This window comes from Amblyomma maculatum, chromosome 10 (genome assembly GCF_055883805.1).
Source record: "Amblyomma maculatum isolate TAMU_Amacu chromosome 10, ASM5588380v1, whole genome shotgun sequence".
Lineage (NCBI taxonomy): Eukaryota > Metazoa > Arthropoda > Arachnida > Ixodida > Ixodidae > Amblyomma > Amblyomma maculatum.
This window is the reverse complement of record NC_139353.1, coordinates 55,130,176-55,154,411: the sequence shown is the minus strand read 5'-3', so window position 1 is coordinate 55,154,411 and position 24,236 is coordinate 55,130,176. Positions and strand designations below refer to the sequence as shown.

Sequence of the window (24,236 nt, the reverse complement as noted above, 5' to 3'; positions counted from 1 at the left end):
TCCTGTTCGCCCAATGGAAACCGGTATCAATGTCCAACCATCCCCGTTTATTTCTGGAGAGGAACTGCTCTAAACAACTGTACAATAATGAAGACGCGTAGCCCGTGCAGAGAGAGAGAGAGAAAATGTACGGTAACAAAAAAGTACAAAACACATAGGCACGGCTGCTTCCAAAGGTCCGACGTAGTCGCCGTTTGTCTTTCGGCGAACTGTCCCTGTAACACCGACACAAGCACACAGCAGTTCACAGGAAACAAAGCGGCCCCGCCGAAGGGCTCGAAAGGGCGGCGGAGAACTTGCAGCCCTGCAGGTGGGCATCCCTGCTCGGCCACCGGAAACATACTTCTTCGTGCTCCATCTTTTCCTCCAGCGCGGTGCGGATCCCCGGCGTCTTGTCCGTGCGCATCGCGGGCCGCTCCGCGGTTCCTCCTGATCCGTCGCTGCGGCGCCGAGCGCCTTGTTGAAAGCCAAGGGAGTCGTCCCGATCACAACAGTAGCTGCGAACTCAGGTGACTCATGCTAGGCGGAAAGCGAAGACGGGTACCTCTGTACCTTAGATACTGCAGGGCACTTCATTGAGGTATGGACGTGATATTCTCCTTCGGTTTGCTCAAGGCGAAACGTATACTGATGAGCGGAGCTAGCTTCATGTGGTAGCTATAGAATTTATGTTACTGATTTAAAGTGCGGTAATAGAGGGTTAAATTAAGTGAATAATAATGAAGTGAACTCCAATGCGCATGTAGGCGAATCGGCATCCGCAACATGATCCCCAGGCTGTAGCTCTTGAAACTGTTCGCCCATGGCCTTAAAGGCGTAATATGAGTGTAGAGCAAAATTATTATTGCACAATTTAGCTTTTTGCAATTGTAAAAAAATGCTTTGTCGCCATTAACAACATTCTCCCAATGAAAGGGTCAACTCTTTTTGAATTTGATGTACAAATTTTCAACTGACATTTTATTGATGAAGCCAACTGTTAAATGATGAGCGAAATACGCTTTACAATACAATTTTGCTCAACGTACAAATAAATGACTTTTTTTTTTCAGAAATGCGGTTATGATTGGCGCTGTCGCATTAAAATTTCGATAATTTCTCAGGTTCTTCGAAAACATCATCCAGTTGTAAATGTAGAGCATGGTTAACTAAACAACGTCACTTCGACTCACCAGTGTTATGTCACTTGTTCGCTGTCCACGCTACGTGCGTTGCCCTCATCGCTGTTACGAACTTCTCCTGCAGTGGCTGGAGCGAGAAGATCACGTGGTGCCTCACTTCGGTGTTGCGTAGTTTGAGGGAATTCGCTGGGCTGGCGCGCGCAGTACAGATTAAAGGAAGAAGGGACAGAATGCGTTACACGGTCGCTTTAAGTTGTCAGTTCCTGTCAGTTGGAAATAGCAAGTACGAGATAAATGGGCTAGCCTCCGGTAAGCACTTTGTGCTGACATGTCTCTGCCTGCGTCCATTTCAACTTGAAATTTGTCATTGGAGTCACCGTAGAATTGAGGAAGAAAGAACTTCCTAAGCATGTGAAGTAGAAGACAAGACTTTCATAGGATGCATTTACCGCTCTATTGTCCGATCGCAGCGATTTCCGCGCCCAAAGCGCTATCTGGCATGATGTTTAAAGTTCTCTGCATGAACTTTGTTAAATCGCTACCTGTAGGGTTTAGAATAAAATTAGCGCTCTGTGTTATCCGCCAATAAAATTCCAGTCTTGCACGTGACTCACTGAGCAGTAGCAGACAAAGGATTCGTTTTTTTTCGGGACGGCAGCTTTTGACTGGGGTAAAAATTGCGCGCTCCAAATTGAACAGTATACATCATCTTTGTGCCGAACGCACACGGAGCGTAATGCCCGAAAAATTAGACAACAAAACAGTAACTTACCCTCATTTCAATTTTTTTTTGTTGGCTTGTCTGGACGGAAGTAAAAGCTGCCAAGATGCACAACCGCATTAGACCATCCGACATCAATTTTATGTAGGATTCGGTACACCGGATTATTGTGCAGGCCGAACCGGCAGGGAACCGGGTGGAGATGTCTTTCCCGAATTTTTTCTATACTCATTATCTCTCATTTAGGGTGAAAAAATCGCCCTTGCGCCGAAAAAAATGTGCCGAGTTACACATTAACGTGAATGAAATCTGAAGAAAATGAAAAAAAAATGAAAAACTGACACGCAATTATGCTTGTGCAGAGGCAAGGAGGGGTTCGAACGAGAGCCCGGACATCTAACCACAACACAATAACGAGTTCCGCTTACAGCAGTCAGATATTCACTTTATCAAGCCCAACTTTGCAATTTCGCACTTTGTATTTTTCTCTGAGATGTAGAAATAGTGGACGCCCGATAGCCATTTAAACACGCTAGATATTTTTCTTGGCTATCACTAGGGGTCGCCAATATCCCACACCATTATAGGCCATCGGTTGTTTGTAGGCAAATATAAAAATATCTGCATTTATTTGCTAGATGTTTTGTAATCGTGTTAAAGCGCATCTAATCTTTGCTGCACAAATAGGTATCCGGAGCAATAATGCTTTCCCTATTGTGATGTTTTAGCTTCATACGCTTCCAGCGCAACATAATCCGAATGAATGTCCTTCAGACTAATCGTTTAGCATATATAAATATAAAAGGAAGCGTCGTACGATATGCGGCTGTCTGTGCATACTTAGACGGTCAGAGATTTGTTTCAGTTACACTCGAGCATATTCCGTAACGAAGCGCTGCGTTCTTCCTTGCACTTTAGCGTTGAAGCATCTTCTTCAGTCGCCGATATGAACGAAATAGACCGCAAGGTCGGACGAGGTGCAGTGGCTGTTATTTGTAATGAGCGCATGCCCTCGCCAGGAAAAACGAGCAAAAAAGATGCGATGTGCTTATGGACTTGTTAGCGTACCCTTCGATGGGTTTATATTTTCGACTTATTTGTGAAACAACGCGTACGCCCACATATACATAAGATTTTTAACGTGTATTGTATAGCTTTTCACGATGATTTACCGCTCTAACAGCATGCTCCGTCATTGTCATTCTGGCTGAATTTCATCTATTGGTCCGGATTGATTAAGAAACGGAAATAATTTGTGCGGTCTAAGTTCTATAAAGGACGGGATGTCCGGTTTGCGTTAAACGGACATGGACTGCCCTTTATATAAGCTCCATGTGGAACCGGTCCGTTCGGTTTCATTTCCAAACCGGTCTGGTATGTGCGGTTTGAGAGGCACGCTGGAAATTATTTGTCCGGTTTTAGCGCATTAGTGGAAGGGTCCGTCCGAATGGAGATCTGTACCGAGCATGATCTGTTCGCTTCCACCTGCGTACCGAACATGGCCAGCTCGTATAAGCATCATACCGGATTGGTTTGGCTTTAGTTTGGTCTCAAGGGTTTAACGTCCCAAAGCGACTCAGGCTATGAGAGACACCGTAGTCGAGGACACCGGAAATTTCGACCACCTGGTGTTCTTTAACGTGCACTGACATCGCACAGCACTCGGGCGTCTTGTTTTTCTCCTCCGGGATTCGATCCCGCTTCCTTGTGAACAGTAGTCGAGCGCCTTAACCACTGCGCCACCCCGGCGGGTCATACCGGATTGTCTATCCGGTTCGAGTGTTATACTGGTCCAATATAAACCGGTTTAGAATTTATACAAGATAGGTCACACCGGCGTTACATCATACCAGACCTCACAGGGCCAGAAAAGACCAGTGAGGAAAGCTGAGTTTATGTCCAATATCTGAAAACCAAAGCTTTCAGCTCAAGTTCCGATTTAATTTATTTTGCTCACTGCAGGATCCATCTGCACTGACATTGACCAAGACCAAAAATAATGACGCTCTTACTTATCTATAAACAAGGTACCCAAAGCATATGGGCGCAGCTTACCAAGAAGTTGTAGTGTCGCTGATGATTCACTACTTGGAATAACCTTTTGGCTTGAACTATGACACATTCCGCTCTGTATTTAATGCCTAGCCTCTTTTCACAATCATAAAAGTTTTGATCCACGCGCAGAAATTAAGGGTGCACGATGGCAATTTGAAGTTGTAAAAATATGTAAGTTGTGTTGCCATCTATGGCATCCGGGGTGATCCTTGATCCGCTGAAGACCGACAAACAGCGATCTGTGACTCAAACTTTAGGTGGAACGGGTGACAACCTGCAATCAGACATCTTCGGCATACAAGGTAAACCCAATGATTTAATCAAACCAGAGAAGGCGGGATGCACTGCTCGTGTCCAGGTCATTTGAGCGGTCCGTTTCTTAGACATCTTGAATCTTCAACCCGTGCTCTAAACATTCGCAGTTCCAAGTAATATCAGTAAAAAAGTTTTATTTTACTCTCCAGTCATCCAGTCAACAACTTTACAGATATCAAGTTGAAACAGCAGTCATAATGATTTTTGTTAGCGGCAAACATAATGTAGTCCAACTCAGAGCAGCAAAAGTCGAGTTATTTACCATCAGTTTCGAGGTAAAAATACAACATCGGCGTATTCAGACAGTGTGGCTGACATAGACACAAGCGAGCTGTTAGCGGAAGCCTATTATGCACCGACGCCAATAAGCAGCACCTATCCCAATGCACGAAATTATTTCGTTCATTTTGTTTTCATATCTAGGCAGGTCAAGTTGTCTGGACAAAATATTATTCCGTGTGGGGTCAAAGTAGCATGTGGAAAAGACACCTGTTTTTTTTTTTTTTGCATTCCCGTCCTCAATCACATTGTGAGTTACCAAGATACTTTGTTGGGCGAGTTGGTAAACATCCATTGTTAATTAAACAGCGCGAACAGGAAGATGCAGGACAAAATAAAAGGAAGCCACAGTACGAGCGCTGACTCACAAGTCAGCCTAAGCCTTTACTCCAAGGCCCAGATAAAAATAAACATAACGAAAACGAAGCAATCACGCTGCTTCGTTTACAAAGCTTGTCCTGCGTCTTCCTGCTCGCGATGTTTAAATTAGCAATGCACATCTTGAGACCTGCTTGCACAGCACAGCCACAGATGCCCGGATGGATTGGTGGATGGATGGAAGAATTGATATTACAAGCATCCCCTTTGATGCGAGGTGGTGATAGCCGTCACCATACTCAACCTTTCTTTTTTATGTTATCTTCGAATATCCGTCAACGTTAACTAATTTAATTCTAGACCCTTGCTTAATTTTGATTTAGATTCTATGCGTTCCCTGCCTATTATTGGTCCACCAAGCTTCCAAACGTCTCTTGCTAACTTCTACCGCCGATTCATACACGCTTTCTTTGTTACGTGTAAATCCCAGAGCCTTGGCTAGAGTGACTATGTTCGCATCGACGTCTGGATAGATACTGCCACACTCCTGTAGAAGACTATACGCAGCGCCGCACTGCGGTCGCCACTGGCAACACACAATTCTCTCCTATAGAGTAACAGCGAAGGGTCATGACCAATGAATGTATTGAATCACTCTCAAGAAACTATAACATAGCCACGATGGTCTTGACTATGGCAGCTCAAACGATTTCCAGAGTTCCATTACGTCACTTCCTTGAGTCTTCTTAGCAATCCATGTCTTCATTTGTGCTATCTGATTAGGCTCGAAGCAGTTTTTCCAGTCACCCACAATTCCCTTTCGAAGAAATGCGGAACCACCGTGCATTTCTGTCTTCCCTCCTGCAATGTCGCTCAGCCATTTTGAGGACGTTGACGGCCCCTGGTCCCAGGCCTTTGCTACTCGTTTTACCATTTGCAACGGAGTCTCAGTGAACAAAGCCTTCATATTTTGAATGCTGCATGCTCTCATCACATTTTCGAGGAGAGCAGCGTCTTCGCGCATAGCACTACCATGATCTTCGCCGAGGAAGTCGGCTATCTTGAGAATTTGAGCCCTGGTGTCTGTTTTGATGTCTTCGTAGGTAACGAAGAGCACATTTGAGTCATCACGGCGATTGTACCATGGCAGTAGCTGGTCGAAGTAGTCACCGTAACTGACCTGAAAGTAAACAAAAAATTTTATATTACAAAAAGTAGATATTATACGGCTAAGCTAAAGGTATTAGAATAACGTGGTTTTATTTTATAATAAATTTTTCGCGCTCATGATTTCTAGTAGTCACCGTCTACTCTTCGCGCATTTGGAACTTTGGAGAGATTATGCAACCAGGTTTTCTTGTACTTAAAAAATAAGTGCAATTTTAAAAATGTGCCCCAGGATAAACACTTTACTAAATACTAAGCTGAGCGGCTAGTATATTGGGCGTTGGCGTATACGTGACAGGTTATGAAACTTTTTCATAAACTCTTGGACTAGAACCAGCCTTAAGCGAACTTCTTGTTTGGCTAGTTGGTGTCTATTCATTATAAGTCTATTCACTATAAGGAAAGAAAGGTAATTTGTGCGTCAGTGACACGTCGATCAATTTGTACAATGCAGAGAAAGCGTTTCTTCAGCATAGCTTATCTTATATGACATGATGCTGAATATGTTTCTTGCGCATGTGCCGGCAGTGATATACGTGTACTTTTTCCTGCATAATAAATCAGTTGTGAGTGGCGCTCTGTCCCGTTCTTCTTTTCTTGTGTGAGTGCGTGCTGTTTTGGTGCATTTAAATTATAATGAATAGAATCGGCCTCTCCGGTGGGGACCAGTTTGAAGGCTAGCAGACTGCCGCATCATTCCTTACTTTCAACTTACTGTTAGGCTGTGATCAGTTAAAGGACAAACTCTTTAGGGAACAATTATTGATGTATGTCCAAAAGCAATTTAGACACTGACGAAATTACGGAATATTTGACGTAGTATACTAAAAGCAGGATCGAAAATATGTATTAGGTACAGCTCCCGTCATAAATATACAGCCCACCGCAAAGGGATGCTGAGCGAGTGCGGGGCCGAGGGGTGACGTGCCTGTCTCTCTGCGCTAAAGTGACTATCATGCGCGCCTCTTGCAAGGGTATAAAGGGTGACGGAGAAAATGTCTTTTGCTCTCGCATGAGGAAGAGAGGCGCAGTCTTTGTGATAGTGATTGCACTCTAAATCGACTTGAATCTCTCCTTGATTTACTGCAATCTGCATTAATACATGCAAATAAAATATTCAGTTCAATTCAGTTCAGTCGTTCAGTCATGTCCGATTCTTCGTGATGCTATGAACCATATCACGCCACGCTTTCCGGTCTCTCACTATCTTTCTAACATCACAATAATTTCATCTGCAGCACCTCGAGGATGTTATCTAACCACCGCGTTCGCTGCCTACTCCTTCCCTGGTGACCCTCAACCTTTCCTAACATGAAATCTTTCTTCAGCGACTCCTCTCTTCTCATCAGATGACCAAAGTAGCTGAGCTTTAACTTTAGAATTTGACCCTCCAATGAGCAGTCAGGGTTTATGGTCGACAATATCGACTGATTTGATCTTCTGGCAGTCCAAGGAACTCTCAAGAGTCTTCGCCAGCACCACAGTTCAAACGCGTCAATTCTTCGGCGGTCAGCCTTTTTCACAGTCCAACTCCCGCATCCATACATCACAACTGGAAAGACCATAGCACGAGTTATACGGATCTTGGTTGGCAGACTAATGTCTCTGCTCTTTACTACGCGGTCATTGCTCTCTTTCCCAGAAGCAGGCGTCTCCTAATTTTATGGCTGCTGTCTCTTTCCGGGGTAATCTTGGAGCCCAAGAAGAGAAAATCTGTCACAGCTTGCAGTCCTTGTCCCTTGATGCTCCAGGACTTGATAGGGTAACACACCCCGATCTTTCTCTTTTTAATGTTCAGTTTAATCCCAAACTTCTCACTCTCTTCTTGTACGCGCATAAGAAGTCTCTTGAGTTCCACTTCACTTTCTGCCAAAAAAGTGGTATCATCCGGATATCTAAAATATTAACCCCTAATAAAAGCGCAGCTATCATAATTCAAGAAATCTATTAGAATCCGCACCTATTCCACTCTACAAATATATCCTCAGTTTATACGACGGAGGCGAAAAGAAAAGCGGAATAGTACTGTTTGATGTCAATGCTGGTTAAAGAACCCCAAGCGCTCACATTAGAGCGTTAAAGAACGCCAAATCACATTTGAACGTTAAACCCTGTGAACCAAACCGATTTAATCCAAATGAGATCCTTCTGTAATCCAATGGCATTCATTCATAACCCATCCTCAATCCTAATCTTTTCACCCCATAAATTATCGTAATTTAGCGCATTCATTTAGCAATACACCACTAAGATTCTTTAACATTCTAAGGAACAATTGTGACCACTTGACAGTTTTGGCGCCAAAGCGATATTTCGAGATGAAATTTTACACACCGACTGCAGCTTGTTTTATCCGCTGCTGCAGGATTCGTTTTACCTTAAATGAAAATTTCATCCAACGTCTTATAAGAGTCGCAAATCACAGAAATGGGGCCAGAAAAAAATATCAAGGATCGCATTGCTTAGGGCCGGGCACTAAGCTCTCTTCGCATTTTTTATTGTTTCTTGTCGATGCAAGCGCCTCCGAACAGGCGACAGGAATGACGCGAACGGCTCACTTACTAGCGCGACCCCACCTCCCTCTCTCTCCCAAAAGCTAGGCAGCTGTTCACCCCCACCCTCTTTACCCTCGCTACAGGCAAAACCAGAAAACAGGGGCACCACCTTCCGGCCCCGCATCCGCTCCGCGTCGCTATGCAAGAGGTTGTATATTTATGACGGGGCTGTACGTGATATCACCGATGAAACGTTATGACTCGCAAAACATACCACTATGATTTAGAACAAGGAATAACAATATGGAAAACAATAAAATACACTGAACAATACTTAACAGGACAGGAAAAGGAGAGAAACAGGACCAAAAGTTGAAGAACGCTAGTCTAGCTGACATGGCAGCTCATAGGCATCTTGCTCCATGGTGCGGCTAGTTAAGTTCTGGGATGCAGTACCATCTGAAAAATGGGTGTCATTCAAGAGCTTTGCCTCATGTGCTCGTTGGTAACGGTTTTACATGTCACTATCCGACAACTAACTTGGTAAAGCGGGAGTATAGAAACAGGTTCGATACAACAATTCCTGCCGCAGATTTTGAAGTCATAGCTGCCGTTCTGTGCTCTGTAAGTTCTATGGTAATGATAATGTTTTATCCGCTATGCAGCACAGTCAACCATTTCTGGAAGAGCTTCTTACATTGCATTGGTTGGTTGGTTGTTTCACAGGAAGGGAAAGGCGCAGTATTTGTCACACTTGCTCTGTGGACACCTGAACCGCGCCGGAAGGGAAGGGAGGAAGGTGGGAGTGAAAGTGGAAAGAGAGAAAGGGGAGCCGTAGTGAAGGGCTACGGAGTAATTTCGACCACCTGGGGATCTTTAACGTGCGCTGACATCGCACAGCACACGGACGCCACTTCGTTTCGCCTCCATCGGAACGCAGCCGCCGAGGTCGGGTTCGAACCCGGGAACTCCGGCACAGTAGTCGGGCGTCTTACTACTGCGCCACCCCGGCGGGGACATTGCATTTTTAGCCAATTTGCCCATAAGTTCCGCCGTTCTCCATGTTTTGCAGTCTTAGTTTCCAGATGCTAAGCCAGCAAATCGTTACAAAAACCTGAGAATGTGGAGCTCATGTGGTGCAAAAAATTATATTCTGTAGGAATTTATATTATAATACAGCCAGAAGCAGTTCCTTTGTTTTTTGAGAGAAACGTTTCATTGTCACTATTCTCTAACGCTAAACATAAAGGTCTGAACAAAGTGTACGGCATTGCAGTCATTTTCTTCTTATCTCTTGAATGTCATTTGTGTCCCTTGTATTGTGCAGTTACTGCTAGCTTCACTGGAAGAGGGGGTAGTACACGCGGCTCTAAAGTATCGCGCCGGACTACCGCTGAAAATTATTGCGCTCTTGGTCCGCGGACCAAACGTTGAAGAACTGTAAAGCCTCAAAAAAAAAAAATTGCGACCAGCCCATCCACCACAAACACGCAAGTTTCGACAAGTGCTACGATTTCGTCGATAGTCATAGCATTGTCATATTTTTCTTGAATAAAACCACCCTGTTCTAGCATGACACTCGTGAAAACATGTGGACCAAACTCTATAGCAAGAGGTGATGACGACATACATCCAAGTTATATTTCAGACACTCAGCACATTATTGCAGACTTGTTGACGCATTACGTGATTTGCTTTCTAACGCAGAAGGACTGCGGAGCTGTCGTAGTTAAAAACAAAGTCCTCCAGAAAGGGGTAGCAATAGCAGCGAAGCTGTCCTAAAGCTGTACAAGATTGTCTACAACGGGACGAGTGAAGAGGATAACCAAGCCATCTATTGTTTTCTTAGAATGCTAAAGGCTGAGTTCAGATCATAATAACCGAAGCCAATAGTTGAGTCCGATGACGAGGCCTCACCACTCCAAAAAAAACCACGAGATAAAAGAAAGAAATAAGCGCCGATAAAATAAATTGGCCTAGGGCGAATATAAAAAAAGAACAAATGAAGAGCAATAGAGAAAGTTTAATCTACCATACAGCCTCCACAGCCAAGCGAATAAGCCCGGCCTTAAGCGGCGTCTATTCAACCTTGAATTTTTTCAGCGTCTTCTGTTCGCTTCATTGTTTCTTGATTGTTCTCTTCTGTTTACTGCTAAGTAAGGTTTTCTTGTCACTTTTTAATGTTTTTTGACGCGGTGTGCAGGCGCCACAGGCTCGAGGGGCCGGATATGACCTCAGGGGTGGGTAGGTCGTACCACACAAGTGGTTATTACTAAAATATTTCAAATATTAGTTGTGTCATTTCCTCCATGTTCTAAGTCGAGTGCAGTTTCGATTACTTCTGATTTTTTGCACGTCAAGTTATTTACCGAGAATGTTACTCCTTCATTTCTTTGTTTGGTTTCACGATGCAGTTATCTAAGCAGTGAATATATTTTGTTAATTCCACTCCACGTGTACAGGGTGAACCACTTCTAGCTATAACACGGCCACTGCTTTTAAAGCATCATTGCGTCCGACCCGGCCATCCCATAAAGCTAGGCGGCAGGCCATGCGAAGCATCACCTCCTCGTCTCACTGTGCATGTATCGCTTTGCTTTGATAAGCGCCTGCATCCGACGCTATGCTGCTTTGAAAGCAGCGACCGTGTTATAGCTAGAAGTGGATCACCCTGTACATTTGGAACTGTTTGCAATGTTAAGTCAGTACTGGTATAAAAGTAATATTGCATGCCTACTGTTGGCTTGTGTGAGCTTATGCCTGACATTCGATTTGACCAAGACCAGCCGTGTGACACCGGACATTGAACGGCTGGCCGATTGTTACCAACGTAAACTGCGGTGACGCAATCCCATCTGCGGCTCGCTTGTTTACTATCCGTGCAGTTATTCAAGATCAGCTCTTTCAAAGTGGGAAGGTGGCCCAGAGCGTATTGGCTTCACCTACCCTACTCAAGCTCCTGCGCTTCCATGACTTCATCGTCCTAGACTAATTTTGTCAATGTCATTAAATACGATTGACGCTAAACCCTAAAAAGCAGCCTCCGGAACCAGAGCCACTTTTCTCAAATTTTCTGTGCCTTTAGCGGAAAGGCTGTCCTCTATAGAGCAACCGCATAACACTAAGATGAGTGTGTGTCACTTAGGGCAGCAGAAATGCATTATATACTCAATCATCGCAACCTGCCCAGCTCAAGATTCTTAAAGATTATACTTTCTATTGGTCCCATCTGGTGTGCTAATCCTGCGTAGTCTCCAGGTCATCTTTTCCTCTACTTCAGTCGCACCTCGTCGTCCTGCTACTATTTTCCGCTAATGCCCATCAAACTCCGAGACTCATCCTAATCCGACACTTATTTTTCTGAAAATCCTGCCCGAGGAAACCATAACCGTCAACATTTATGTGTAGCCTTCGATCGTTGCGTGCTCATTCCCCATCTCGCTTGTTGGACTGTATCTAGAGCAGCCGACAAAGGTGACGTCGCAGAACTTCAACTCTGTGGTGTTGCAGCTCCACCTGTTATAATTGCACGATAGCAAACTTTTTATACGCCCATACATATATTATTTTTACGGTGCCGTACATATGGGTGCCAATTTAATTATTAGACTTGGGTTTGAATTCCTACTAGAACGTGAAAGTAAATTTACTTTGACTCAACATCAATACTTTATGCATGACAAGCGTATTGGAACTAGCTTTACGAGTAGGTTTTACGAGTAGGTTTTCAAACGTTATTCAAACTTTTTGCGCGATGATCATGACAAAGTTTTGGCCCCTTCCCTGCTTATTTTGGGTTTGCTGTTGAATTGAACCTGCATATATCGAGAGAAGCTTTGCGTCTGGATTTCGTGAAACTTTTGCGCGCACAAGAAAATATTTTGCTCGTTGTGTCATGGCAGAGGAACGTGACAGAAACGTGTCAAGTTAGGCATTCGTTTGCGGAAGCTCTAATATGGGATACCCGTGTTCTGATAAACTTGTGTGGGGCGAATTAAGAATATGCTACGCAGCTTCAGTGATGACTACGACTGTTGTAATAATCCTTTTCTCCTGGTAGTTATCACCGGAAAGATAATGCTATGCTATCTCATGGCTGGCTGGCTGTCAAGCTTGCTGTCAGGAAGGCTGGCTGTCAAGCAGCCTCTGCCCTACCAGATGATCTATTTGCCGAACCGCATGCCTTTAGATGAGGCGTCGAGGCAAATTTCTCAAAAAGAAATAAACTAATTCCTACTCTTTCTGCTAGAGCCATTTTTAACTTCCAGCACGAAAAGCGCTGCCAAACCCAGTTGCGTGCATCCTGACACCATGCTGTCAGTTCTTTAGAGAAAATGCTTGCGCGCCATATTTCACGCCTGCTAAGAATTTCGTTACGATCCCACGCCTCCCTAGAAGAACTAATCATTCTGTCTTGTCTTCGCCTATGCCTGAGCTCACCCGCTTTGGCCCGTAGAAAATGCGACACTCACAGAGGCAGTATTAATTTAAAAAGCGCGAACACGAAGACAAAGGACAAGATAAAAGAAAGTCACAGTACAAGCGCTGACTCAGAACTATGCCTAAGCCCTTTACTCCAAGGCCCAGAAAAAACAAACAGGAAGAAAACGAAACAATCACGTGAAAGAACCCCATGGGTTCACCTGATGCACAAAACGTCACTTAAAAAAGACACCTCTTTGCTTGAAAGAGCAAGAGAAGTCTTGCTGACACACTTATTGTCCGTTGAAATAAAATATGATTCCACTATCTCTCTCGTCATCGTCTCTTTGTGGCGATACAAAAGAAAAGAGGTGTCTTTTTTAAGTGACTTTTTGAGCAGCAGGTGAACCCATGGGGTTGTTTCACGTGATTATTTCGTTTCCTTCATGTTTGTTTTTTCTGGGACTTGGAGTAAAGGGCTTAAGCATCGTTGTGAGTCAGCGCTTGTACTGTGGCTCTCTTTTATCTTGTCCTTAGTCTTCGTGTTCGCGCTGTTTAAATTAATAATGAATAAGTACCAACTCGCCCAACGAAGTATCTTGGTAAGTAACAGAGGCAGGCTGTAGTTCGTGCTAATGAACGAATTAAAAGCCGACATAGCTTGGCTTACACTGCTGTATGCAAAATGGCAAGTGCCATCCATCATAGGCGCAAGGTAATATGCTTGCAGCAAGAGGCTTAACTGTCACTGTAGACCGGGAGCGGAACGCAATTGTAAAGGATCTGCCCTTTTTGCAGGCTGGTCAGAATGACTACCAAACACATGCCGAAATACCTTAATCTATTAGAAGAAAGCAGTGTCGATATACATAACATCTCAAAGAAAAAATGGAAAGAACACCTCATATTAGAAAGCATGCACGCAAACCTGCCAATTTGACCTCTTTTTTTTTAACACTGAATAACAAACAATCATTTCGTACAAAGAGTGCCTTTCAATATGCTGTATTTTTCTGTTTTGTATTGCTGTTGTTATTCTGATTTTTCTAACAAGCGCATAAATACGCGATGTTGTGTTCGAGTGTGTGTGATCTGACAGCATTGTGAATTCTGTTTTGTACAAAAGTGCCTGCTTGTCTTTCTCTTATACTCATGTCAAGATAGGGGCAGGAACCCCGTCAAGCTACTAGTACAGTAGCTTTTTGTTCCTGCCCTAATATTTGTATAAAAAATACTGAATAAAGGATTTGGATTTGGATTTGGACTACGAAAAGAGGGACGCCCTCAGGAGGGAGCAGGGAGAGCCCGTCATGTGTCCCCATTTCAATGTACAGCTCCTCCCAAATTATATTTATAGGCGCTGTAGGCTTAAGCGATCCTGCGACAGAACGTGTGATAACTCCCACCGCACATACACCGAGGCGAATAATAATTACCTTTCCTGAGAGGAACATGTCGAGGAACTTTTGAAAGGAGACATCGCCGACTGTCTTCGGCGTGAATCCCTTGAAGAAGTTGTAGTAGGAGACAACACAGTCATAAGGGTTTCTGGCCACGTAGATGTACTTCGCTCGACTCTCGGGGCGAAGGACGTGAACTGGAAGGTGGGTCATGATGGGGCCACTTCTTGATGGATTTTCAGCGGCAGCGCCTCCAGCCATGTCAATAAATGGGCACATGACACCATATTCGCTAACATTGGAAACTGGTTCCGCCCACCTCAGTATGTTGAATACGATGAACTGCGTCCAGTAGGTGCCACACTTTGGGTAAGAGACGATAAAAATATCTCCGTCACGTGGTCTGTATTTCATGGCCGACCGCACGGCCTCCTCGTGGAACATCTCGTGCATCCACAAGCCCTCCACGTTGCGATATGAAGATTCATCCATTGTGGTTATTCCTCCTTCCTCCTGAAATAGATGAAGATTGGGAAGATGAATGTGGCAGAAATATGGCTCGTCTCTGGTAGGCACAGCGGAATACCGGTCGCTGATTTCAGCACTCATGCTAGGCTTTACTCAAGCACCACCTGAAGTTCAGGGCAACCCGTCTAAGGTGGCAAGCTTACATGTTTCATTCATGAACTAAGAAAAAGTATGTTTCGTAAAAAGGAAAGATAAAAACGATAATGTGGGCATATAGAGTAAGCTCGCCTGTTGGCTAAAAAATCCAGAAGTACAAAATGTTAGGGCAGCAGGACCATTATTGCATTTCTCTGTTACACAAACTATTAGATGCTAAGTGAATATAAGAATAAAGGTGCGATGCACTTCAGTTCAACAGAAAAGAAATTATATTGCAAATAATATTCAGGGCAGGCTATCGCATAATTAATACGATAACATTCAAATCGAGCGTAAGACTCAAATTAGAAGTCGTCCTGTACTCTCAATATTATACTATTAGGTGTTAAGTGAATACAAGCATAAAGGTGCGGTGCACTTCATTGCAACAAAAAAAGTTATATTGCAAATATTATCCTGGGCAGAATATGCCGATAATTAACACGATATCATTCAAATCGTGCGTAAGACCCAAATCAGAAGTCATCCTGTACTTGCAATCATATCCATATACGAATATTTGGCAGAATGAGCCTTCATGTAGGTTGGTAATTGTTAACAGCTGATCTCCAATGCATAAAATAACGACGAAGAAAGCGACAAAAGGAACCACGGTACATATAACCATGAATTAAATATCATTCAGAATCAGGGAACCAATAAACTAGTTTGACATAAGCCTGCTCTTAGTTTTGGTGTCTATCGTACAGACTCTGATAATATTTTTGGGTATATCTGGACCACATAAAAACGTTTCGCACTTTTGCCCTGTGGTCGGTAGCGGGTATGCGCACATAATGAGCTGGAACGCATGCTTTGCGGAGGCAGTACGCTCTGCGATGTCTCTCTCTTTATCCTCGCACTGAATACGCCACCTTCATATTGATAGAGCGGACAAGTATAGTTAGGGATTGTGTACGCCTTACGAATTTGCGAATTGCAGTCTCTATTTTTCTTGATTACATGCAATGCTTGTGTGAATAGTTAAAAATACTGCACGCAAGGAACAGGAATGCACATTCAGCGAAGGGCCTGCAAATATTTCGACTTAAGTCCGTACTCACATATATGGGCACTTTCCAGAGCGTCAGCTCTACTGCTAGCATTCTTCAAGGTAACGTTAGTTCGCAATTTCACCTGGCGAAGATTGCTATCGAACGGAAATTGGTAAGTGTATAGTCATGAGATAAGTAGGGGGCAGTGTGGGCCAGTTAAATAACTAGAGTTAATTAATTACATTATCTTAGAAATCAAGAAGAAAATATGGGCAAGTGCAGGGCGTGTAGTAGAAGCTTAAGGCACGTAGATAACGAACTGTCGCTGAAGATAACAAAGTGGATTCCGAGGGAATGAAAGTGTAGCAAGAAATTCACAAGGGGCAAGTGGATGCAGCTAGCACAGGGCCGAGTTAATTGGAAGATTACGAGAGAGGCCTTAACCTTGGAGTGGGTATAGTTCGGCTGATGATGATGAATGTTGTATACATTGAATAGCAACAGCGCGTGCTACACGTGGACAACTGACCCGCAACCATGAGAGAAGCAAGGAAGGAAGGAAGGTAGTAATGAGAGTGGAAAGATAGAAAGAGGTGCCGCAGTGAAGAGATACGGAGAACTTTCGACCCCCCGGGTATCTTCCCATTCACTGACCTCGCACAGCACAAAAACGCCGCATTATTTCGCCTTTATCGAAAGGCACCCAACAGCGGTCGGGTTCGAACGCAGGTACTCTGGTTCAGTAGCTGGGCGTCCTAACCTCTAAGCCACCGCGATGGGGTTATATCATTGTGATATGCAGGTATTAGTGCCATCAAAGGACAGCTCTCAATGAACAAACTTAGATATTCGTCGCCACATCGGAGTCGAGTCATTTACTTTAGCCAAGTATTTGCATTTCTCTATCATTAGGGGGTATTGAAAAATTCTCATACTTTCATTTCAAAGTTTCAAGACACTCAGGATCACCTACGTGTATGAAGGCAAAATATCTAACACACAGTGTCGCCCGTTCGAAAAGGCTCGCTGAGTTAGGTCACGTTGGTGCAGTAGGATTATTACGGCATGCAATTGACGGTACATATGTCGTTTCCAATTCCTGCTGCTTTTGCGCCGATGCATGCCAATTAGCCAGCAAAACAGTACGACACCATTAGTAATGATCCGGAATAACAGTTGCATCAAATTCCTGCTAAAAGTGAGAAAAAGTGTGGCGCTACTTATAGGCCGGTTAGTGACGCCTTAAAGGAGCGACTGGAAGATTGGTGGCTTAAGAGCAGAGAAGTGACATAATGTTAGTAATGTAGGAACAAAAATTTTAATAAATAGAATGAAGGTTTAGTTAACCAATATAAATCAATAATTAAGATATAGGGAGAAAAATGAGCATCATAGCTGCTGCTACCACCCCGTTTCAAAGCGGACGCTCCCATATTCCATCCATCCATCCGACTGATCGAGACTAGTATAAAGATATTTGTCTATTCTGGTAGATCCTACTATTTTGGAGCCCTTTCGAGGGGAGAACTCGCGGCTTAACCAGGTATTTATATATTAAATTCATCACTGCAATGTCCCATTTTTGCTGACGGTGCCGTCATCTGTGTCCTTTTGTTGTTACTGACATTTCATCTGTTTGGAGCGCCCGAAGCGAATATACTACGTTTTGTGACAATGCCACAACGTCATACAAGCAGACATTTGTGTTTATTGCAACTTTAGGCAGCCAACGTTTTCTCGTTCATTAAATTACCGCTACTTTTGTTCTGCAATATAGCTTGATTCGATTTTAACGTGCGTTCAAAACCGAAGAACACTCGACCATAAAAGCCGGACTACTTGTTGCGGCACTGCCGCGAAAAGTAGATGTCACAGAGTATATTTAGTTGATCTATTCATTTCAGTATGTTTAAAGCTGTATTTGTGCTCACAGTTATAGGTTTCACAAAATCTGTGTGCATCCTTGTTAATGACAGGCTCACATGCGGCTTAAGCGGCACGGCAGTCACTGTGTTCCTAGAGCTGCATACACTTACTATAACAACTGTATGTCCTATTTACGATGTTAGTGCGCAGACGCAGGCCACCAGTCAGAAAATGGAACTACCATTTGTAATAATTAAGACTTAAATGATTCTGTCATGTTTCTCGGCTCCACGACCGGTTATTCATGAAATGGGGATGTAGCTTTCCAAAGAAGAGAGTTGTTTACAGATTATGCAGGCTGTCCATTTAAGGCGAATTCAGACAAAGGAGAATTTCACCCCTCTCAAGCTGGATATTTTGAAAACGAGCCGCTTTTGGGCATCAGGAGCCGGCTTCCCGGCGGCCACTCGTGGGTGGGGGGATTTTTGTCTGCTGGCACAAAAGCTTTCCCGGGAGAAAGGGTGTCGGCGGCCTTTATCACTCAGCTGGCAACTTCGCGGGACGCGCGCTGCGGGAAGCGCGTGGTCGTAGTTGGTATTTGGTGATTACTGTTGGTATGAGAGTTAGCATGATAGGACCGAAGACACGACCCTGTACAGGGTCAACTCTGACTACTAATTTTTATTTCGCTTTAAAGGAGTATAGACACTTCATGTTTTAGTTCGAGTTTTATCTTTTGTAATGATGCGCAAGACGTACTGTACGTGAAACACCAAATGAGGTTCGCCTATAGCCGCTGAATAATTTATGATCAAATACCTTTTTTCACCGGTTTCACTTTCGGTTTCAACAGTCGAGCGATGGCTGTGACGTCACAGTCATGTCTAGGTCACGTGAGGAATAAATAAAACAGCGATATAATTTTTTCTGTGTCGTTTTAATTCACCGGAACATTAAAGCCACCCTGCCTCAAGGAAATAAATTACAAAAGGTGAAGAGTCAGCGATTACATCGCAGTGTTTTCATGCCATCCGTGGCCTAGATTTGGTTGTGACGCCCCAGCCATCTCTCGACGGCTGAAACCGAAACTGAAACTAGCGAGGAAAGCAAATTCAATTAACAATACTTAGCGGTCGTAGGCTAAAACGACGTGGTGGTCACATACAGGAATGTCTTCAGCCTTATTAAAAAAAGAAAAATATCAACAAATTTTCGTGCCTATAGTTCTTTAGCTGAAACAGGAAAAACAGCCAGATAGGAAATACTACAGGTGACACTCTAACGGCTAGCGGCCTGTGCCGGTCTTGGTTGCGTGAGAAGTTGGGAGCCAGCGACTTCTAACCAATGTTGAAAATTCATTCCTTTTCTCCGAAACCCGATGGCGAAGAAGGGTCGACGAACGACGCGCTGGAATGCGGAGGCGACATTATGACGACGGCTGCACAGGCGCACAGATAGGGCCCGAGATGGACAGAATGACAAGGACACCCTACGGTGGGGCAGAGTTGCGAGATACAATCTTGTGGAGGCCGAGAAGACAGCTAAAAAATTATCTTCCCAAGCATCAATCATCTGTTGTCAAAGTATTCGGTCCTCTTCGAATGCAATTTTGGCTCGAGACAAAAAGATCAGGTGATAAAGCATTACTTTGACAAAATAAAAAATTAACAAATGCATTCGACGACAAACAGATGTCCATTGCAAGTTAGAGATTTTTCGAGCGCGTTTCTATTGTTCAGCCATGGCTTTTTAATGCAGAAGCTTGGCTGCTTTGGCATCAGAGGCGTCAGGCTATCATTATGCTCAGACTTAATGCATCGCTAAGATATCGAAGTGAGGGCTACGACTGTTGCTTGTCGGGTGAAGAAACACTTTGTCCGGCGTGTCGTATGGATGCGTTTTATGCCCTCTCCTTTTTTTTGTGTATATTAATGATTTATATTATACACTCCTTTTAGCGTGATCTTGCTGAAGATCTTCCTGCGCTCATATCAAGAGGCGCAGTAAAAAATAAACGTTACAACAGGATTAGTTTTTAGAACGCTTGAGTCAGTTCAGTTCAGTTCAGTCGTTCAGTCGTGTCCGACTCTTCGTGACCCTATGGACCATGTCACGCCACGCTTTCCGGTCTCTCACTATCTTCCTAATATCACATAACTTCATCTGCAGTACCTCGAGGATGCCATCTAACCATCGCGTTCTCTGCCTACCCCTTCTCCGGCGACCCTCAACCTTTCCCAACATCAAATCTTTCTCCAGCGACTCCTCTCTTCTCATCAGATGACCAAAGTAGCTGAGCTTTAACTTTAGAATTTGACCCTCCAATGAGCAGTCAGGGTTTATGGTCGACAATATCGACTGATGTGATCTTCTAGCAGTCCAAGGAACTCTCAAGAGTCTTCGCCAACACCACAATTCAAACGCGTCAATTCTTCGGCGGTCAGCCTTTTTCACAGACCAACTCTCCCATCCATACATCACCACTGGAAAGACCATAGCACGAGTTATACGGATCTTGGTTTGCAGACTAATGTCTCTGCTCTTTACTAGGCGGTCAAGGCTAACCATTGCTCTCTTTCCCAGAAGCAGGCGTCTCCTAATTTCATGGCTGCAGTCTCCTTCCGAGGTAATCTTGGAGCCCAAGAACAGAAAATCTGTCACAGCTTCCACTTCTTGTCCGTTGATGCTCCAGGACTTGATAGGGCAAGACGCCATGATCTTTGTCTTTTTAATGTTCAGTTTAAGCCCAAACTTCTCACTCTCGTTTTGTACGCGCATGCTTGAGTCAGTGGACGGAAAATAAATTCGGCTGTATTAACCTTCACTTAAAATATATAGCTATTTGTGGTAACATCAGTAGATGCTGGGAAATAACGGGACAGACATATTTCCAACACTGAACAGGATGTCGTATTTTCTGAAAGTGTCGATGTGTGTGCTACTCTGTTTATTTTATGGCTGTGCTGCTTGAAATGTATTTACGCCCCTATGTTTTAGCTGAACATGACAATCATGCAAATTTTTGTATCAAAGTTTTCTACCAACTTCATTTGCTTTCCTCATTCGTTATTCGGAGCCACCACGCTACCTACCAGGCCGACTGATTGAACCCGGCTGCGGCAAAGCGGCGAAGCAGGCAGCTCGGACGAGCTCTCCTCGGCGCGCTCCGAGCCTGTTTGGTCTGGCAACGGTGACACCTCTCTCGTTCTCCGCCGCCGCCCGTGTGAACGCAGTAGCATGGGAGGGGGTTCCGCCAACCGGCGGTGCCCCTACACCTTCTCCCCAAGAGGCTCCAACGTGTGAAAACCCCTTTCAGGGCGAAGGGCGCCCCAGAGATGATAAGCGGGCAAGAGCCCTGGCCGAGGAATGTCTATTGTACATTCTGACTTCCCGCTCGCCGCTTAGGTGACCCAACGGCTGACGTCAGATTCGCCGCTAACAGATGCGAGTGAGGAACGTGAAGAACACTCCACCTTATCTGGACTTGGACGCTTCACCTACTCTGGAACTCGAACGCTAGACTTAAAGGCTGCCCTCAGGGGAGCGAAATGCTCGAACGGACGACCTTCTCTCCGAATCGAACGCTTGATATATTCTATCATTCGAACCCTCAACACACGGTCATATGAATCATAGTCGCAGGTGGTGCGTTGTTTTACATTGTTTGGACTTGAGGGTCAAGCGAAGCGAAACTCCAGCTTTTCACGAAACTAGCGATGTTTCCATTGTACGAAAAAGGAGAAATAAGAGAGCAGCATTTTTAGACGTTACAATTTCTCGTGGGGCCGTATTTAATAACCTTCCATTTTCCATTTCACTTTGCCGCACATCAGCACGACGGCGTCATTAGCCGAAAGCAGCGAGCTGTCAGTAACAAAAATCGGGAGACAGGTTTTGTTGCAGCCGCCGGCTATAATGAGCGTCACATGCCACACTCTATGAAATCCCGGAGTTGTAACGCAGCCCACACTTGGGTCCAGTTTCTAAAACGCCAATGATTCGGTATATATAGCTTTCTAGGTACAGGCGTAAAAGCCACGGATTGTCCTCAGAGCAAGGCACGCTTTTCAAATGAGTCCGAAACAAAATATAGAAGTCTCTTTTTTCCTTTTTTTTTACTTAAATCACTCGTCCCTCAAGCGCAGTGCATTCTATCCTCCATTTCTGGCACAATCTGGAAACTGAACAAATTAGACTTGTTTTCCAGGGAAATATATTGGTACCTATTACAGATATCCAATTTCTCAGCAGTCCAGTGTGTATTTTCTCTAACAGAAAGCGGGAATGCTTTCTATTAGTGTAGAATAATTGCGAATAATTGTTGCAATGTGAAACTGAAGGTTCTTAAAAAGCTTTCAAAAGGGCTAATGCAGCTATTCAAGGCTTCATTTATAGAAGGAAGCTTAAACTGATAATTGGCATTGCTTGTAGAGACCACAGTTGCATCATTAAGAGAGTGAAAAGTGGCTTAGACACTGGAAGTAGCACAACACGGTAAGGGAAACATCTGTTTACCTAAATTAGACCGACACAAGTTCAAAGTTTGTAATAATAATATGATAACTGGTTAATAAGATAGAAAGGGCACAGTATTTGTCACATACTAAACGGATTCAAAAAGAAATATGCTTACGCAGTATTGTCCAGGTTTATGAACTTCCCTAAACAATCTCACACATTTTCATCTCATTTATTAGAAATGCTGTCCAACTCGTTTAGGTACAGGAATACAAGACACAGGAAGAATCGCGAAAAAAATATTTCTGCTCCCTTGCTGTGCTGTGCTCTCCGACGGTGACAACCGTGGCCATTGAAGAATCGTGAATAAGGTGTCTCCATTCACCCTGTCAAACTGGCACTCATTTTATCATCCCCCCAGGTGCCTCTCGACTGAAAGCCCAAGTAGAATAGAGGACAATTTTGAAAACCCGTACAAATTCAGCTCTGATGATTTCTACTTCCGCAGGATGGTCACTTTGAAATTTCCGACGACATGAACCCTGTCTTTGATCGACCTGTGTAAGAGCAATTCTGAATCCTCCCACTTATAGGCACTCCAGGATCGTGGACGGCACCGAAAAGACTTCAGCGCAATACAGACATCTATAAACACTGGTCTACCAACAGCTGTGCCTTATACAAATCAAGAATTTGAGGCTGAGCTGCAAATTAAATTTACAAAGTAGGCGCTACTAACATGCTTCGGAGAAAAAACTCGTACCTTCTTTGAGTAATTGGCAGCTTTCTTCTGGCAGCAAGAAATCCTGACAATCCACAGACCACGCTGGCTGTACGTGCACACTTATATGCTTGTAATACTATCACTCAAGCGTCCATTTTTAGCTTGGTGAGAGCTCTGTTACGGAGCGGAGCAGCAGATATGTAAAGATTAGGTACCCGCACACGGAGCATCGGCCTGGTAGACTGTCGTCTGCGAGAGCTTTCCGAAAGCAGCGCGAAGCCATTTAATTTCTTCTCTTATCACGTTGCTTGTCATACCAGTCACCCAAGTCAGAAGAGAACGGGAGAGATAGCATGTAGTAAATGGGTCAGCATTCAACGATCCAACCACGACAATCTTGATGTCGTTATTATGTTTTCATGTTCGAAAAAGATTATCACTGGCGCAAAATGTAAAAAGAACTGGTTATGGTTTATGATTTCTGAGGGGAACGTCCGAAAACAATTAAAAGCGCTTTTTTTTGCACAATGTTTCAACAAAATGACATACAAAACTTTAAATATCGACCGAGCGGCAAGCTGTCAGTCCCACGAAGCTTGTTGCACCGCTTGTGCTCCGCGATGCGATATGCGGAAAAGGGAAAACGCTGAGGCTGCTTAAAGATCTCGAAGCAACCGAAGAGGTGACGGTTGCGCTGACCTTTGTTTTGTGAGCTTGAAAACACTGAAGGCGGACTATAAAAGGGGGGGGGGGGGGGATGGACATTTAGGCTACCGATTTGCGGCTACGAGTGATGTAGTGCAGGATGCTACCAACGGCTTACCATGGGTATTTTACTTCGCGTGTGCACGACTCTTTGCTAATGTTTTACTCTGTAATTTCAGATCACGTGCCTCGTAATATAACACCTCAGTTCAGTTCAGTCGTTCAGTCGTGTCCGACTCTTCGTGACCCTATGGAACATATCACGCCCCACTTTCCGGTCTCCCACTTTCTTCCTAACATCACATAACTTCATCTGCAGCGCCTCGAGGATGCCATCCAACCATCGTGTTCGCTGCCTACCCCTTCTCCGGTGACCCTCAACCTTCCCCAACATCAAATCTTTCTCCAGTGACTCCTCTCTTCTCATCAGATGACCAAAGTAGCTGAGCTTTAACTTTAGAATTTGACCCTCCAATGAGCAGTCAGGGTTTATGGTCGACAATATCGACTGATTTGATCTTCTGGCCGT

At 44.2% G+C, this 24,236-nt stretch overlaps 1 protein-coding gene across 1 annotated transcript; it reads right to left on the bottom strand.

Annotated features, from left to right (window-relative positions):
* Positions 1–5,027: 5,027 nt before the first annotated feature.
* Positions 5,028–23,168, bottom strand: LOC146176519 (sulfotransferase ssu-1-like). Its single transcript, XM_084580993.1, has 3 exons — positions 23,042–23,168; positions 14,330–14,806; positions 5,028–5,989 (listed from the first exon to the last, which is right to left on the bottom strand). Exons 2-3 carry the CDS (start codon positions 14,783–14,785, stop codon positions 5,501–5,503), a joined length of 945 nt encoding a protein of 314 aa, XP_084437119.1. The 5' UTR covers positions 14,786–14,806; positions 23,042–23,168; the 3' UTR covers positions 5,028–5,500.
* Between the last annotated feature and the right edge of the window lie 1,068 nt (positions 23,169–24,236).

Excerpts from the sequence above, each read along its gene's own strand:
- LOC146176519 (XM_084580993.1), bottom strand. The coding sequence starts at position 14,785 with ATGGATGAATCTTCATATCGCAACGTGGAGGGCTTGTGGATGCACGAG. Across the intron at positions 5,990-14,329 it reads ACATGTTCCTCTCAGGAAAG|GTCAGTTACGGTGACTACTT; the intron begins GTAATTATTATT and ends GTTTACTTTCAG.